General features: G+C 45.5%; 1 protein-coding gene across 2 annotated transcripts in view; it reads left to right on the forward strand.

Moving 5' to 3' along the window:
- The window catches only part of YTHDC1 (YTH domain containing 1), a 35,645-nt gene extending 19,842 nt beyond the window's left edge, over positions 1-15,803 (forward strand). For both annotated transcript variants that reach the window (XM_048511889.1, XM_048511890.1), the window contains 7 exons: positions 6,054-6,220; positions 8,502-8,584; positions 10,250-10,286; positions 10,368-10,407; positions 10,514-10,576; positions 13,337-13,471; positions 14,820-15,803. In XM_048511889.1, coding sequence (XP_048367846.1) covers positions 6,054-6,220; positions 8,502-8,584; positions 10,250-10,286; positions 10,368-10,407; positions 10,514-10,576; positions 13,337-13,471; positions 14,820-15,041 — 747 coding nt within the window. In that variant the 3' untranslated portion in view covers positions 15,042-15,803. The remainder of the gene's footprint in view (positions 1-6,053; positions 6,221-8,501; positions 8,585-10,249; positions 10,287-10,367; positions 10,408-10,513; positions 10,577-13,336; positions 13,472-14,819) is intronic.
- The last annotated feature ends 1,721 nt before the right edge of the window (positions 15,804-17,524 follow it).

Below are 17,524 nucleotides of genomic sequence, written 5' to 3' on the forward strand. Positions count from 1 at the left end.
TCAACAAGCGGCTTTAAATCAGGGTCACAGCTTGCAGGCAACGGCTCCACGGACCACCGGGGGAGCTCTAGTGCCGAGGGGAGGAAGTGAGCGGGTAGACCAGCCCTCTGCATTCAACCCCCTTCTGCTTTCTGAGGATACTTCTGCTTGGAGCAGCATCTCCCCTTTTCAGTTCGCGCAATTTCTGACCCAGTCCTTTAGGCAGGAATTTTCAAGACCTCCTCAAACTAGTTTTGCTGTCCCAGAGGGAGGACAGGTTAGGCAACAAGCCCAAGGCAGTTCTGCCAGGCAGATTGCAGGGGCGTTAGACATGACTAGGGATGGAGACCACCTAACAAATTCCGCTCCTTTTCAAGAGGAATATTTAAGAGAAGGAGAGTGCCTGGAGGATGAGGCACAGTTCTCTGATGCAGAGGACGTGGGTCCAGAGGAGCCAGAGCAAGGGCCTAGATTTTTCAAAGCAGAGGATTTGTCACTTATTACAAAAATCATTTCTGCTTTGGATCTTACCGATCCAGCTGATGCTGAGGACCCTACAGGACAGGCTCAGGGGAAGCCAATTAAGGGATGCCCGAAGGGAAACCAGAGCTATTTCCCAGAGGAGGAAAATCCATTAAAAAATTTTCTGCTGCCTGAATCTTTGAGAAGCGGATTAAAAAGGAGTGGATTAATCCCATTGCTAGTAAAACAGTTCCTCCGTCTAGCAAGCAATTTTACCCCATGTCCGCTTATGTTCATGACCTGTTTCAGACTCCGATTGTTGATGCACCGGTGGCAAATTTGCAATCAGGCAATTTAGTTTCTAAGGATGGTGAGAGATATATTAGAGATCTCCTAGACAAGAAATCTGAGGTAGCGATGAAGAAGGCTCATGACTGGTTGGCCATGTTAATTAAGGTCCTAATACCTACAGCCACTGTTTCCAGGGTGTTGTTGGTTTGGATTAAACGCATTGTAGATTTAGTTGCGCCAGATGACAGGGCAGTGAGAGATGGGCTGGACAGACTCATGTTAGGGTCAACCTTCTTGGCTGATGCATCAGCAGATGCCATCACATTAGCAGCCCGTTCCATGGCCAGTTCTATACCGGCTAGGCGAAATTTATGGTTGAGAGCTTGGCAAGCAGACATGCAGTCAAAATCAGTGGTTTCCAGCTACGCTTTCCATGGTCAAAAATTGTTTGGAAAGAACTTGGAGCAGGTATTAGTCAATACCAAGGATAACAGGAAGATTCTTCCTAGGCAGGTTAGACAAGATAGGGCAGCCTCTCGCTTACCTTTTCGTTCGCAAGGGACACTTCCCCGCATTAACAAGGATGGTAGACGCGCAAATTGGTATTTGCAGCAGGCACCCAGAGGAAGGGGAAATTTTCGTCCCTTCGGTAGAGCGGGTAGATTCCCCAGATTCTCTAGAAACTCTCGGTTCTGACTATCAGAACATTCCGGTGGGGGGGGGGGAGATTACTGCATTTTCATCGTTATTGGGATCAGCCACATGTAGATCGGTGGTCAAAAGAAGCGGTAAAGGACGGTTACTTAATAGAATTTGCAAAGTTTCCCCCACACAGATTCATCCCATCTTCAACTCTTAAGTGCCCTCAAAAACAACCCAGAACAAAGACAGCAATAGACCACCTCCTACAAATCAAAGCTGTGGAATTTGTGCCAGACTGGGAGAAGTGCACGACGTCTGTTCCCATTTTTTCACAGTTCCCAAACAAACAGGGGACTGGAGAGCAATTCTGAACCTGCGATTTGTGAACCGTCATCTATGATTACGTCATTTCAAAATGGAAACATTGCGAACGAAGGGGAGTTCTTCATGTCCCTAGACCTGACGAAGGCTTACTTGCACCTACCCATCCATCCATCTCATGAGAAATTCCTCTGGTTCGCGGTAGAAGATATGCATCTCCAATACAGAGCTTTACCCTTTGGCCTTGCCTCGGCTCCAAGGGTGTTCTCAAAACTGCTCCTGGCGCCAGTAGTCCAGTTACGCCACCAGGGAATACGCGTCCACCCTTACCTGGACGACTTGCTGATACAGTCTGAGTCGGAGGAAAAAGCAAGGTCAGATGTCCAACAAGTTCAGCAGACATTGCAAAAGTACAGCTTTGTGGTCAATCTCAAGAAAAGTACCATGATTCAATCACAGCGAATGGAGCATCTGGGAGTAGTGATTGATACGCTGCGGCATTGTCTTTTCCTGCCACAGGACAAGATTCTGAAGATACAACGGCTAGTTCAACAGGTGATCGTAGCCAACAAGTCATCCCTGATGTAGCTGTCCAGTTTGATGGGTTTATTAGTAGCAACCATAGATGCACTGCAGTGGGCCAGATTTCACTCCAGGCAGCTACAGCTATTCCTTCGCCTGTACCAACTAGATATAATGCAGAAGAAGGACAGATGGTTAGTGGTGCCTTCGTCAGTCAAAAGGAGCCTGGTCTGGTGGATGGACAGCAGCAACCTGTCCAAAGGGAAACAATACTTAGTAAGGTCTACAGTTCAAGTTTTCACAGATTCAAGTCTCTCCGGATGGGGGGCGACCTTGGATCACCAGTTCGTCCAGGGTCAGTGGTCAGGCCGGACTCAAAACTGCCCATCAACTTGTTGGAGCAGCGTGCAATCCACCTGTCTCTGCGTCATTTCAGTTTGAGCATCTGGGGTTGTCACATGCTAATATGGACGGACAATGTAGCCGCATACTTAAACAATCAAGGAGGAAGCAGACCATCAGTTCTCCAAATAGAAGCAACCAAACTGTTGACGTGGGCGGAGAATCATTTAGTGTCCATTCGGGCAGATCACATCAGTGGTATCCTGAATACCGAGGTGGACTGCTTAAGTCGAAAGGCGATCTCGAATGCTGAGTGGCAACTTCATCTGGCGGTATTCGAGAGCATAGCCACATGGTTTCCATTACCATCAATCAGCGATAGCAACGGATGTCCTAGTGCCGTGGTGGCGAACCTTTGGCACTCCAGATATTATGGACTACAATTCCCATCAGCCCCAGCCAGCATGGTCAATTGGCCATGCTGGCAGGGGCTGATGGGAATTGTAGTCCATAACATCTGGAGTGCCAAAGGTTCGCCACCACTGTCCTAGTGGCTCCGTGGCCGGAAGGAGTTCTCTTTGAGTTCCCACCCATTCCTCTCATTTCAAAATTGTTACGCAGGCTGAGGTCGGAGCGGAATGATCTGATATTGGTAGCGCCCTATTGGCCCAGGAGACCGTGGTTTTCCATGATCGCTCAGATGTCTCAGCAGGAACCCCTGCATCTCCCATGCAGACCGGACCTGCTACGTCAAGGTCCCGTTTGGCACCCCGAACCGGGACATTTAAAGTTGACCGCTTGGCTCTTGAAAGGGCAAATTTAGCAAAGAAAGGGTACTCAGAGAATGTCATTCTTACTCTATTAGCTTCCCAGCAAGCGTCCACTACTCAGATATATAATTACACTTGGAAGGTATTTGCTAAGTGGTGCCATGTAAGAGACATAGATCCGGAGTACCCACAGATAGGTGATATTCTAGCATTTCTACAGGAGGGATTTCAGTCAGGATTACAGGTAGCTACACTTAAAAGACAAATTGTAGCCCTTTCCACTGTATGGTTGGGATCTATGGGATATCCAGTGCCAGACCATGGGGATATCCGGAGGTTCCTTAAAGGAGTGAGTCAATCTCAGCCTGCGGTAGTGCACCGTTTTCCCTCGTGGAATCTACACACCGTTTTAGTTGGACTCACGAAACATCTCTTCGAGCCATTGCGATCTATTCAGCTCAGATGGCTCAGAATGAAATTACTATTTCTTATTTCAGTAACAACCGCTTAGAAGGGTTTCAGAGATTAAGGCATTGTCCATTAGTTCCAACCTTTGTAAATTCCACCCTGACAGGGTCATACTCCATACTGACCCTACCTTTAAGCCTAAGGTCTGTTCCAGGTTTCACAGGCAGCAGGAAATTACCTTGCCTACATTCTTTCCCAACCCAGTGTGGGACAGGGAAAAAATGTGGCATACTTTAGACATGCGTAGATCTCTTAAGATATATATCCATAGAAGCCATTAGGAAAACTGAATGCATGTTCATTAATGTGTCACATCCAAATATTGGCCAGGTGATGTCCACCGCCTTCATCAGTGCGAACCTGAAGTTAGCCATCGCGGATGCTTACAAGAATACAAACCTGTCAGTGCCTTCGGGCATTACGGCTCATTCAATCAGGAGTGCCGCTAATAATGCGGCGTTAAGATATTGTTACCGCGGGGTAACTTGTTAAGAAAATTAAGCCCAAAAAGCTCAAGCTGACAAAGAATAAAATTAAAGAAATAATTTTTATTCAGGCCAACAACAGGCAAGCTAGTATCAGAGGAGCCACACTAAAATGGCTGCTGTCTCTTATTTTTATAGGTTACATCAGAATAGCATTAAAAAGAATACACCCCAAAGTACAACCATCATCAATCAATCATGGAAAAGGGAGGAAATCATCCCCTTACCCAAAACATTTAGGACAGGCAAGTGCCCTTATTGGAAGATCTCAGTATTTCACCCTTTGATGTCCTGTGAACTAAGACCCAGCCTCACCTTATCAGTATTGTTCTCAGTTGTCCTACTTTTCTAGACAAAGAGCCTAAACATTCTAGCCTTGTTCTGCCTTGTATCAGAAAAAGGGCAGACTTATGGTGCCAGCGGGGACAATAAGACCTCAAAAACAACTTCGTTCACAATCTCTTACATTCCCATGTAGAAGTAAGAACAAGGGGCATTCATCAGGACTGTTGCAAATCTGGCTAGTAACGGAACGAGGGCAAAGAGCAAGAGGCCTACATGTATTTGATTTAATTGGTTATAAAGCACAAAGTTATAAAGACAATACTGTTAAAGAAAATCAATGGTATAGGAACTTAAAAACTCTTCAAAGCCCACTCTGTGCCTACAATATCAGGTGTCAGTAGAGGACATTTGCAAAGCCGCTGTTTGGTCCTCTACGTCTTCTTTTGTACGGCACTACAAGATTCAATCCTGGGCTGAGCAATGTACTGCCTTCGGTACCAGGGTGTTGAGTCATGTTTCCAGAGACTAATTTCCCACCCGGGGAGTGAGACACTGCTTTGATATGTCCCATAGAGATGCCCTACGCCTCCAGGAGAATGGTCCATTGGTACTTACCGTGAAGGGCCTTTCTCCTGGCAGGCGTAGGGCATCTCGGCCCTCCCTGAGGTTTTCTACCGGAAGGATGAGTCAGAGTTGGTTATACAGTTGAGGTTAAACAAACAAAAAAAAAGAGGTTTAGGTGGATGTTTATTCATGTGTTTGTATCCAAGTTCCTAGTTTGTTTTCTGAATGCGTGTTCATGTTTTGCGTGGTCAATCTGTTACTGGTAGTTGAAGGGGGGGGGGGGGAAGTGAACGAGTGAAGAGGAAGTGGAAGAAAAACCAGTAAAGTCCTGCCTCCTAAGCAAGGGAAAGGAACAACCCATAGAGATGCCCTACGCCTGCCAGGAGAAAGGCCCTTCACGGTAAGTACCAATGGTCCGTTCTCACAACCTCTTACCTTGTGGTTAGTAATTAGTCCCGAGGAATTAGTGAATAGGTGTTTCACCCTGCTTATATATTGTACGGTCTGTGTGCCTTTGTAAAAAAAATGACTAACACTTTATATAAAATATAAGTGAACAACAATTAACAAATTGCCTGTTCCTTGTGGCATTTCAATGATCAGATATCCTAAGATCATCAAATTTATCTAACCTGCTATTTATGTGTGCTATTAAGCTTTTTATCCATACATTTGGGGCTTCACTTGTAGGCTCTCGGTTGAGGTAGGTGGTTTTGTTTTTCTTCATGTTTTCAAAAGATTTGATGTCTGGCAGTGTCTAAACTAGTATCTTTCGTTATGGTTCTCTGACCATAATTATTGTTACTTTAAAAATAAATCACACTTACCGGTTCTTCTTTTGGGCTGGAAATCCTGTCTATGGCTTTAGAAAATGTGGATGTATTCTGACTTCAGCTTGTAAACCAGTTTTTCACTGTTCCAGGAAATTGAGCTTGAATGTGGAACCCAGCTTTGTCTCCTATTCCCTCCTGATGAAAGTATTGACTTGTATCAAGTCATTCATAAAATGCGGCACAAGAGAAGAATGCACTCTCAGCCCCGGTCAAGAGGACGGCTGTCACGTCGAGAGCCAGTCCGGGATGTGGGAAGGTTAGAAACGTTCTTTGGACTGATAATAGGCACATGTGTCAGAATAACGTGATGGAGGAATGTGATTCATCAAAAAGCTTTTCCGGCAATCAAGAAGAGAGAAAATCCTCACATCAAGCTGCATGGACGGGTTTGTGGCTTCATTGAGGATTTCATACTGTCCCCCACCCCCTCCAAGTTGGTCAATTTCAAGAGGAAAATGGGGACCTTTGGCTTATGCAGAAAAAAGCTTGTAAATGTAGCTTGTAAATGTAGACCGTTGAACAGATGAAACATATCTGTTGACGGAGGTAAGCAGATCTGTCAAGAGCAGGCTAGGTGGAGGAAGAGGCAGCATGTCCATGTGTTGGAAAATGAGTTAATGTCTTGTAAAAGCCTTTTCTTTCAGGTAATCTCTGGATAAGCCTTATCAAATATGGGACTTTTATCAGGATCACTTGTAATTTTGCAGAAGATGACCGCCTCATTTTGAGGATAAAATATTTATATTATTTTGCTGTTCAAGAGGAGCGTGTTTGGGACTGTTTCAGATTGTATCACCATGCTGTGGTTAAACCCATTACCACATTCTCTCACCTCTTTCTGAGCTTCTGAAAGCCATAGGTTCTCTCCAGAGGGGAGCAAGGGGCCCTTGAAGGAGAGCCGGCAACAATCCCAAAAGGATGGCTGTTGCTGTGTCTGTGTTCGCCACCCTTTCCAGCCGCTGGCAGCACCTGTGGACTTAAATGTGCTTAGAGGATCGCCATGGTTATTGATCATTGCTCTATGAACTTGCCAACATTGGCCAGAAAAGAGGGGGTGTACCTTGTTACAGAATTGGAGAAGTCTTTGCAAAGGACTGACATATAAGCCCTTCTATCCAGCACGGTTTCCCCCACACCCCATACCTGTGTAGCCACTTGGCATTCTGATAAATCTAAAGTGTTTCACTAAAGACTGCGGTTTGGGCTGCAACCTGTTTGGGCTGCAAAGTTTCCTTTGTGGAAATGTCCTGTGGTAGGTACAGATACCCAACGATTCCCCATTTCCTTGCTCTTAAAAAAAAGGACACTGTAATCCGTAGGTAGGAGGAATCCTGGCAGCATCCCTTTTCCTTTGGGCATAAGAGGACTGAGCACCGAGATGGCTTTTGAAGTTAAGCCTGAGAGGCTTCCAGTGCAATAAAGTGTTTACGAGTGAAGGTTTTGCAATGGACTGCAAACTATGCCTTATTACGCCATCACACCTTCTCGAGCCTGCCAGGGCCTCCATTTATGTATGTGGCTTTCAGCTTAAAGTCAGTAGTTGGACTACTATATGAACTGTTACTATCATATATTATACCGGTCGTAAGTGCACACTCAAAACGACAAGAAAGCGGTATGTTCATTCTTTACACCAGCTCTTATTTTCTTAAAGCTGTTTTTGCTGTACATACTTTGGTTTATTTGCTTTGGTTTATTTGCTCAGAATTGTATTAACTTAAAATATGTTAATATGAATTGACTTTAGAGATACTTGGGAAGGAGGGGGAGGTTGATTTGTCTATCACTGGAGTTCCAGCAACTGAGCTTTGATGTTTAGAAAGTAGCTCTTTTTAGCAGTGTAACTGGTTTCCTTTTTATAGGCAATTGATGATGTATTTGGAGGCTGGCATTAAATTACCTGCAGATGGTGAGCACAGAAAGAAAACTGAGTAGCAAGTGAAAAGAATCCACTAGGAAAAAAGAGAGTATTTCAACCAGTATCATTTAACATGTCTAAAGTCAAATACCGACAATATTGAATGTTTTGTACAGGTATTTTGCTTGTGGGGTGCGGGGAGCAGTCTGCATGTAAGAGCTTGATAAAATGTTTCACAATAAGAGTGAGGACGATGTAGAACAGTTTGTAGGGCATTTCCATATATGTATTCATTCTTGTAGGTTAACACTGTAAGTGCATGTATTAAAAGTAAGTTTATTCTAGACTACAATCTTTGGCAAATTTTATAGTAAGGCCACAGAAATCAGGGATTTTTTTTTCAAATCTCTGTATGTAGGATTGAACTGTAAGAGCTATTGCTGCATTAAATAACATGTTAAGAATCTTGTTCAACACAACATGCAAATTCTAGTAGATATTCTTACAAATGGGATTGTGCCATGAATTGTGACTCAGTTATCTGAGACTTGTGTTTTTTAGAACAAGCCATGCACTTCCAGAAATGCATTTCAGGGCAGTTCCTGCTGTTCCCTTTGAAGAGGTTCTCTCTGTGAAGGTTCCTCCAAACAACTGTTTAATTATTGTCTAATTTATGTAGGCGTCGACCAGAGGATTATGGTATTCATAACAGCAGAAAGAAACCAAGAATTGATTATCCTCCTGAATTTCACCAAAGACCAGGTTAATATCTTTGCCAATATTTGTGCACAAATGTCCAGATTTGTGTGTAAACTGACCATTGTTTTGGGGGCGGGAGGGAGGGCGTGCAGTGATAAGGATAAACTTTCTAAAGAAATATTCAACGTCATCCTTGTTAGGGTGCTTGAGTGTAAGAATCATGAGGTACCAAATCGCCCTGCTTCTTGGAAGGACTGCCACCATCAGGGATTTATATAACTCTTTCCCCGTTGTATCATTAAAATCAACCTAGATGGAGAGCTGTTGCTCCTCAGATGCAGTTGTCTCCTGAAAAGCTTCTGCTGGCTTCTGCTAATACATTGATTCAGTATTGATATCGTTGACCACCTGTAATAGGTAAAGGTGCAAGTTCTGGGTCATTACTGACTCACAGGGTGACGTCACATCTTAATGTTTACTAGGGCTGATTTTTCACAGTAAAAATGCCCCATTGTTATCACAGAGAATAGTCTGGGGCAGCTGGGAGTTCTTCACGGCTTCCGGTGCTGCCATGTTATTGCCTCACCCCCGCCCCGCAGCATTAGCTTTGCTCCGCAAATTTCAAAAACAGCCAAAGTTGAGATTCTTTTAAAATTCCCTTTGTTGCTCCAGTGGCTTCCACTGCCATGAAAAACTCTTCGGCAGCAGAACCAGGGCCGTTTTTTCCTGCCTCACAGCTCTGGCCTACCCCTCCAATGAACAGGCGCTAAGAATCGGCACCCTGTCCCCCCCGTGGGAAAAAAAACACAGAGTGAGAAACTTTGGTTTTTAGACATAAGTGGTGTATGCAGGCACCGCAAACGGGAGAGCAGCGATTCTCTCACACATGCAAGGATTTTAATCTGGGGGGGGACGGCGATTCCCTCGCACACACAAAGATTTTATACTGGGGGGCGAGGGTGCCAATTCTCAGCACCTGCTTTGTGTTCAGAGTCATTTAAAACTAAAAATAGTGAAAGTGTGTGGGGGGAACAGGGAGATTCAGCCAGTCAGAATGCGAGAAACAGAGGTTGTCCGCGCATGTGTGGAAGACATTGCGGAAGAACTCGTGGTGCAAATGAAGAAGCCCCAGGCTCGTGCAGAAACAGTTGGGGCGTAACGTGCAGGCCCTGCCTCGAGTCCCAGGAAGAACCGAGGAGCAGTGCAGAGTCAACAGCGGGGCAAATAGTGCCGCAGCAGGTACGCTCCTGGATCTACCACAGGGCGTTTTGACCGTGAAAAATCAGCCTCGGCATACTGTGTTTGTGGGCTGGTTTGCCATGGCCTTCCCCATCATCTGCACGTTGCCCCAGCAAGCTGGGACCTCAGAATGGTGGAAGGCTGAGACATCAGCTGCTGGATTAAGTGCCAGAGGCTCGTTGAGCACTTCACAGACTGTTATTTAATGCTGTACATTTTTGTTTGAAAAAACTAATTTGGGGAAGTAGAACTTTCAGTCGGATCCATATCTCTTAACTAGGGTCTGCTCCGTTTTAGTGTGAAGGAAAACTCCGTGACTTTTGAAAGCCTTCCCAAATGGGTGACGCCAGTTTTAGGGGCAGCAGAGAGATCGCTCCTGGTGGGCCTTTGATAAGGAGGAAGCGTTCTGAAAGGGGGGCGGTGCTGTCGACTTACTGTGTTACTGTATAGTGGCAAATATGATATATAATCCTGCTTGATTTTGAACAGGGTATTTAAAGGACCCCAGGTATCAAGAAGTAGACAGGTAAGAAGTGTTGATATTCTTCCATTTCGTGATCCGGTTGCTTGCCACTGTCATTTAGTTTCACAATCTTATTCCCAACAGACGATTTTCAGGAGTCCGGAGAGATGTCTTTTTAAATGGGGTAAGTCTGCAGCGTCCTTTTCTCTGTGGCAGCATCAGGTGCTTTCCAGAACAGTTCCTTCTACTGATATTCCCACTGTTTTTATTATGTTTCTTTTCTTTTTCAGTCTTACAATGATTATGTGAGGGAGTTCCACAGCATGGGGCCCCCGCCACCCTGGCAAGGAATGGTTTGTATTGTTGGTTTTTTGTTGGTTTTTTTGAGATCTTGATTGCAATTCATTCCTTTCTCCCCTGCCTCCCAGTGTTATTAAGTTCTTCTATGGCATTCTGTCAGGTACACGTTGTTAGGGGTAGAGCATCATGTCTCTTTTGAAGTTTATGGCCATGGGAGGATTTGGTTAAGAGAAATCTAGTATAGATGTAGCTCATTCATATCATGTTCCTGATGCAAGACTTCCATAAAGGGAGCGGGTCTCGGGTTTAGAGTGATGCAGAACACCAAAAATGAGTATGTGTGGTGTCTACTCCAGGGGTCTTCAGCCTGGGAGCTGTAGGCTTGCTGAGAGCTTTCCTGGTGCCTTTCCGAGTGTTGTTAGAAAGTGGGTGTTGCCACTTGTGAGATGCAGGGAAGCAGAAGCCCATCCTTCCTCCGCTTGCTGGCTGACCTGGCCCACCCACTCACTGGCTGCTGGGAGGAGGGGGCCTTCCTTCCTTCCTTCCTTCCTTCCTTCCTTCCTTCCTTCCTTCCTTCCTTCCTTCCTTCCTTCCTTCCTTCCTTCCTTCCTTCCTTCCTTCCTTCCTTCCTTCCTTCCTTCCTTCCTTCCTTCCTTCCTTCCTTCGCCATTCACCCTCATTGCCACCCCTTCACAGCTCATGTGGAGGGTGTTAGCAGGTCCCCCTTCTCCTAACTTGTGCCATCAGCTCACTTGGTAGGGAGAGGTGTTATTGGCTCCTGGTTTCCTAACTAGCTGAAGTTGTGGGGGCGGGGGCATCTCCTGTTTTCCCCCTCCTGCTGGCTTACAGCTGTGCCACCTCCTGTGGAGTGACCTCCACTCTTTCTGCTGAAGTTCAGAGGAGCAGGCATGGCCGTGGGGCATCATTGTGCGCTGCCGTCGTCGCCGCCGCCGCCCCCCTCCCCTGGTAAGTGTCCCTCCAGTGCAGACAACATCTTTCTGTTTGGGAGGGATTTAAACACACCCCACAATTTTTGTAAAACTGTTCATATTTTTCTGCAGCACTGCAGAAAAATCTCCCTAGTCTGTTTTTGGCCCTGATCTGCAACTATGAGTATCTGCGGATGGGGGCATGGGGACTCTTAGGTGTACTAATTTCAAATACGTTGTAATCAGATAGTGTCTGTATAACAACAAGGAACTGCAAAGTCCTTTGGGAACGCAACTCTGGGCACTTGCTGGGTTGGCTGGGTGACCAGGGTCTTCGTCAGCTCTTGAGCAACATCTACTAGTTGTAAAGTTCTGGTACAACAGTCAATAAACCAGACTCTAGAAAAATTCAGTAGTCTTTCTTATGCTGTGTCAGTAACCACTGCTGCGGAAAGCCAAATCTAAGGATTGTCGTTTCTGCAGCCACATTTATCCCCAAACATTTCCCCGCTCATTTCCCCCCCCCCCCCCAAAAAAAACCCCGGCCTTCTTCCCACAGAACAGTGGATTTGTAATTGGTTGGCCAACCAAGCCCAAAGGTTCCTTATCAATGGCTCCTCTTTGTCCTGGTGAGAAGTGACTAGTGGGGTGTCGCAGGATCTGGGCTCAGTGCTGTTCAACATTTTTATTAATGACTTGGATGATGGAATGCTAATCACATTTGCAGATGACACCAAATTAGGAGGAGTAGCAAATACCCCAGAGAGCAGGGTCAGAATTCAGAGTAACCTGGACAGATTAGAGAGCTGGGCCAGAACTAACAAAGTAAATGTGAAATGTAAGGCACTAAACTTAGGCGGAAAAATGAAATGCACAGATACAGGATGGGTGACACCTGGCTTGACAACAATACAAGTCAAAGGATCTGGGAGTCTTAGTAGACCACAAGCTGAACATGAGTGAATGGTGTGATGTGGCAGCTAAGAAAGTCAATGCAATTATGGGTTGCATCAATAGGAGTATATAGTGGCTAGATCAAAGGAAGTTATAGTACTGCTCTATTCTGCATTGATCAGACCTCACCTGGAATACTGGGTCTAGCTCTGGGTGCCACAGTTCAAGAAGGAGATTGACAAGCTCAAGTGTGTCTGGAGGAGGGCAGCCAAACTGGTGAAAGGTCTGGAATCCATCCCCTATGAGGAGAGACTTGGTGATCTGGAGAAGAGAAGGTTAGGGGGTGACATGATAGGCATGACTCAGTATTTGAAGGGATGTCATGTTGAAGAGGGAGCAAGCTTGTTTTCTGCTGCTGCAGAGACTGGGACAAGAAGTAATGAATTCAAAGTGCAGGAAAAGAGGCTTGGATTTAAGAGGCATGCACTTGTCATATTATGTTGAGACAGGTTTTTAATATTTTTTCCCCAAACCTTCCCTCTAAAATTGGCAACTTTTCCATTGCAAACCTTGGCTTGGTGCCTGGCATTGGAGAGGCATAGTTGTTTCTTGTTTCAGGGTAGTGCAGAAATCCTCATCTCCTCTACTTTTCAGGAATGAGAATTCTGGCAGCAGCTGTTTATTTTTCTTGGTGTTGCAGTGTGAATATTGGCACTCACTGCAACATGAAGTATGTTGCCTCTCAATTACTGGGATCTGTAAAATGCTGCAGCCTCTTTCAGGCAGTTGTTGTGAAAATTTGTGCTTTAAGTGCAGGCAGGGGTTTTGCTGGTGCAGTTGCTGAGCAGTGTGAAAAGCATCCTGCCCATCCCAGGGAAATGTCCTCAGTGGAGCACTCCTTTGTAGCAGCCTTCAAATGTAGGGTTTTGTTTTGTTTGTTTTCCCTATGTCTTCATTGGAGTAACACACTGCATTTAATTTTCATTTTAGCCTCCATACCCAGGTATGGAACAGCCTCCCCATCACCCGTACTACCAACACCACGCTCCTCCACCCCAAGCCCACCCTCCTTATTCCGGGCACCATCCCTTACCACATGATGCACGATACCGGGATAAGCGAGTGGTAAGTATTGCACCGTGGCCTTGGCTTGCACTGAATAAGGACAATGGACAAATTGGAGGCAGTTGTGAGAGAAGGATGTGTCAGGCTTTCAAACTTGGTTGTGGCCAAGTGTGCGGGGGGCAAGCTGTGACCACGGCCACTGGTACCTCAGTCAAGAGTAGAATGAGGTGGTTTTCATCAGAAGCAGAAGAGAAGTGTTGTGCTGGGTTTCATAGAGCTTCTGCTTTGACTCTTTGCGCATGCTCTTTGTATGCTCTTTGCACATGCTCTTGCCTGGAGGGAAGCAAGAATTCCCGTCAAAGGTTTGGCTAGAGCATCCTGGTATGCTCCGAATTCGGCCTTTGGGGATGTGGGAACAGCCTGCTGTGGCCTCGCGTGTTGCCTGCACTCTGAAACGACAGTTTGTTCACACGCACGTGGTTGCAAGGAGGCAACCCAGGTTAGTGGCCCATGCAGTGTCTCAGCAGCCAGGGTTGGGGGGGGGGGGTGTTAAAAAGCATTTAACTGGATTTTTTAAAAAAACAAGAAACCAGAGTGCTCTTTTTTACCAGCCTGGATTATGTATGGAGGACCACATTGTCTGTATTATGCTCCCACCATGACTTGGAGCATTTTTCAAAACAGCTACCAACTCAGCTAATTATTATCTTTAATTAAAACTAGAATTACAACAAAATTGCTTGCCAAATCAGAGTTCTTAAATCAGCAGCGTGCTTCATTTGAAACACTTTTATCTAATTATCCTTATATTTTGGTTTTTCAATTGTTAAAAATCTAGATTTCCCCATGAAGATTTATGAAAACTATGCATGTAATATTAAAAGATGCCTTTAAAATAGGAAATGACAAGAAGAGGCCCATGGGGACACGAGAGGAAGAGAACATCATATCCTCCTCCTCTGTTTTTTCCCCTCATGCCTGGCCAGCCTGCAAAGCGGGGGGGGGGGGGGGGCTTGCAGCTGAAAGGATACAAGACTTGTGGCTTGGGGGCTCAGAGCTGAATGAGTGTTATGTCTCTATCTCCCGCTGCTCCTGGTCTGCCCGGGGGGTGGGGGGCTTGGAGAGAAAAGTGGGCAAGATATACTTTATGCTCCCCTCTTGGTCATCTGGCCAGCTAAATCTGGTCAGACTAATTCATGAGATCACTTAAAATGTTCAGGTTGGATGATTTGGGTGGGGAAATCTGCTTTCTTGCATTTTGGCGTTTTTCAGTTTCAAAATTGGTGATATTTCCTGTGGAAAGCTTGATCCTCCGAGTGTCTCAATCTTGAAGTTTGAATTTCAGAAAAATCTTCAGGTGAATGGATGCTAATTAGATGATGACTCAAAATTGTTCTGTCTTCATTAGCATGACTATGACATGAGGGTTGATGACTTTCTGCGTCGGACACAAGCTGTGGTCAGTGGCCGGAGAAGCAGGCCCCGTGAGCGTGAGCGAGATCGTGAGCGGGACCGTCCTCGGGACACCAGGAGGGAGCGAGAACGGGGCAGAGACAGGGAGAGGGAACGAGACAGGATATGCGACAGGGACCGAGACCGAGGAGGAGAGCGAGGAAGATACAGAAGATAATGTGCTGGTGAAGAGCAGTGACTTGAACGAGAGCAAAGGCTTGTTGTTTATGGTGTGCTGACTGGCAGTAAACTTTTATTTTCTTCTGTCTACCTACTTGGTTGTTTGAAAGGATTTATAGCTGGCCCTTGTTCCAAGCATGCAGAAAGCTGTGAACTGGAAAACTCCCATCAGCCAAAAAAAGAAAAATTAAGAGCTTGATCTTTGAGTTGATGATTTTCTTTGGAGCAGTTTTTGGAAAATAACTTAAAAATGTAGATAATTAAATTGTTCGTTTTAACAGTAATTTAACAGTTCATTTCTTTGAATACCTGTTGATAACAGTCACCCTATTTTTGCTTTGATATTTTCTGCTGCGTAATTCTCATGAAAAGTGCTGCTATCCAGTCTGCAGGCGCCACGTGGGACGGCCGGCCAGGCGGTTGGGGGCAATGTTGGAGCAGCCACCTTTTCTTTAAAAAAAATATTTTATTTTACTTTGGTGTGTGTCTTTTAATTTCTATAAAAGTCGTGCTTGTCCAATAATGAAAGCAATATTAAGACACCAATATTGATATCTAATTTTTAACCTTTTAAAAAGAGTGTTTCGGTATCCTGATGGCATTTTGGTTAATGCAGTTTAGTTGCCTCTCCCACTCATTTGCCTCCCTTGAAACGTCCACATTGTTTGGAGTGTCCTCCGTTCGTCTGTGTAAGCAGGAAGTATTGCTGTATTGAACATGGCTACCATTTCTTTTTTATAATAAACTGATATAACAATTAGCTTCCGTAGATCTCCTTACTTAATCAGATCCCTTGAATTTTTGGGGGGTGGGGGGTGGAGAGCCACGCATTGGGATGGATCCTGTGATCTGCAGGCAGAAGTATTGTGGATCCTTTTCCACTCTCCCCTATGGGAGCCAGTTGTCTTCCTAAGAAAGTTTGTTTGTGAGATTGAGGGACTTGCTTGCACTAATAATCGCAGATGAGCTGCCTCTCAGGTGGAAGCAGCACAATAACTTCTTTCTCTTCTGCAAGCAGAGCTTTGCTTGTGCAAGAGGCAAACAGGGCCGTCCCCCTCCCTTCTGCCTTCCTGCTTACAGCCAGCTGCCTGACTGGGGCACTCGTGCATGCCGTCCCTGAGATTGGAAATGGCACCAAAGAGGCGTGCAGGGTAGGCAAGATCCAAGACCATCAGTGCTGTCCACTGGCAGTTCACAGGATGCAAGCTGTTGATTTTGTGCAGCAGCGTACTGAGTGTTGTGCTTGAGTGGCAAACAAGGAGTGCTGTGTTATTGTTGGTGCAGATTAACTCACACTCGAAGGACACTTTGCATCTATGAGCGGCAGCCAGACTTTCCCTGAGCTTTGAAGAAGAGCTTATTGGAGCTGTGAGGCGGGCCCATGAGCAAGTCCTCTTCAAGTTCGGCTAGAGCAGTGGTTCTCCTCCTCTGGGTCAGGATCCAGAGATGAGCACCATCTCTCACAGATGGGTTATGAGACCTGAAGAGAGGAGGAGGGACTGGGTCTGGGAGGCGCAAGGGCACATTTGCGTTTGCCTCCGCAGGACACATGAAGCAACCATGAAATGCAGCATGTTGTCCAGTCATGCCAGATGTTATAAGTGTTAAACATGAAGCATAAAATACATTTGTTTAGTTTTATCAATTGTGCTAGGTAAGAAGGAAGCTGGAACTGAGTTCCTTTGCAGGTGGGCTTAGTTGTGGATCCCTCTTCAAATTTGAGCATTAACTGCTTTTGAACATGCAGTTTCAGGGACTTGCTTTTTTACCCTAACAGCTTCTCCAGTCATTTTGAAAAGCTTGAAGAGTATATTCCTTTATAGGTGCCTTAGTGAGATATACATAGAGAATGCGTGTTTCCCATGAGGTTTGCACATCTCAGTACAGCACAGCTTGGTACCTGCATTTCAGTACAGCACTAATCAGATTGATGTAGATAAGATGACCCAATCAGTTGAGCAGTTCACCATAATCTGATGAAATAACTGAAGAAATCCAGAGCAAAGGAAAGAACTGACCAAGCACTTACCCAACTGGCCACCATCTCCAGCTTTTGGAGTTGCCAGTTTGCAAGGTCCAACTGTTAGGTAACTTGTACTTGACTGTTTCTGGGCTTTGCACCTGCACAGAGCAGAAACCTCTACAGCCAGGTGTTGGGTATGAAAATTCCATTCCCACAGAATTGAAACTTTGAGCAAAGTTTGCCTTGAAGGGAGGAGTCACACTCTTGCTGCTCAGATTGGAAACCTTCTCCAGAGGATTTTTCTCTCGGGAGAGGTCTCGCGTTTCTTCTAAAAAAATCTTCCATATGGAATGTATTGTCGAAGGCTTTCACGGCCGGAATAACTGGGGTGCTGTGTGGTTTCCGGGCTGTATGGCCGTATTCTAGCAGCATTCTCTCCTGACGTTTCGCCTGCATCTGTGGCTGGCATCTTCTGAAGATGCAGGCGAAATGTCAGGAGAGAACGCTGCTAGAACACG

Source organism: Sphaerodactylus townsendi, linkage group LG11 (assembly GCF_021028975.2).
Source record: "Sphaerodactylus townsendi isolate TG3544 linkage group LG11, MPM_Stown_v2.3, whole genome shotgun sequence".
Lineage (NCBI taxonomy): Eukaryota > Metazoa > Chordata > Lepidosauria > Squamata > Sphaerodactylidae > Sphaerodactylus > Sphaerodactylus townsendi.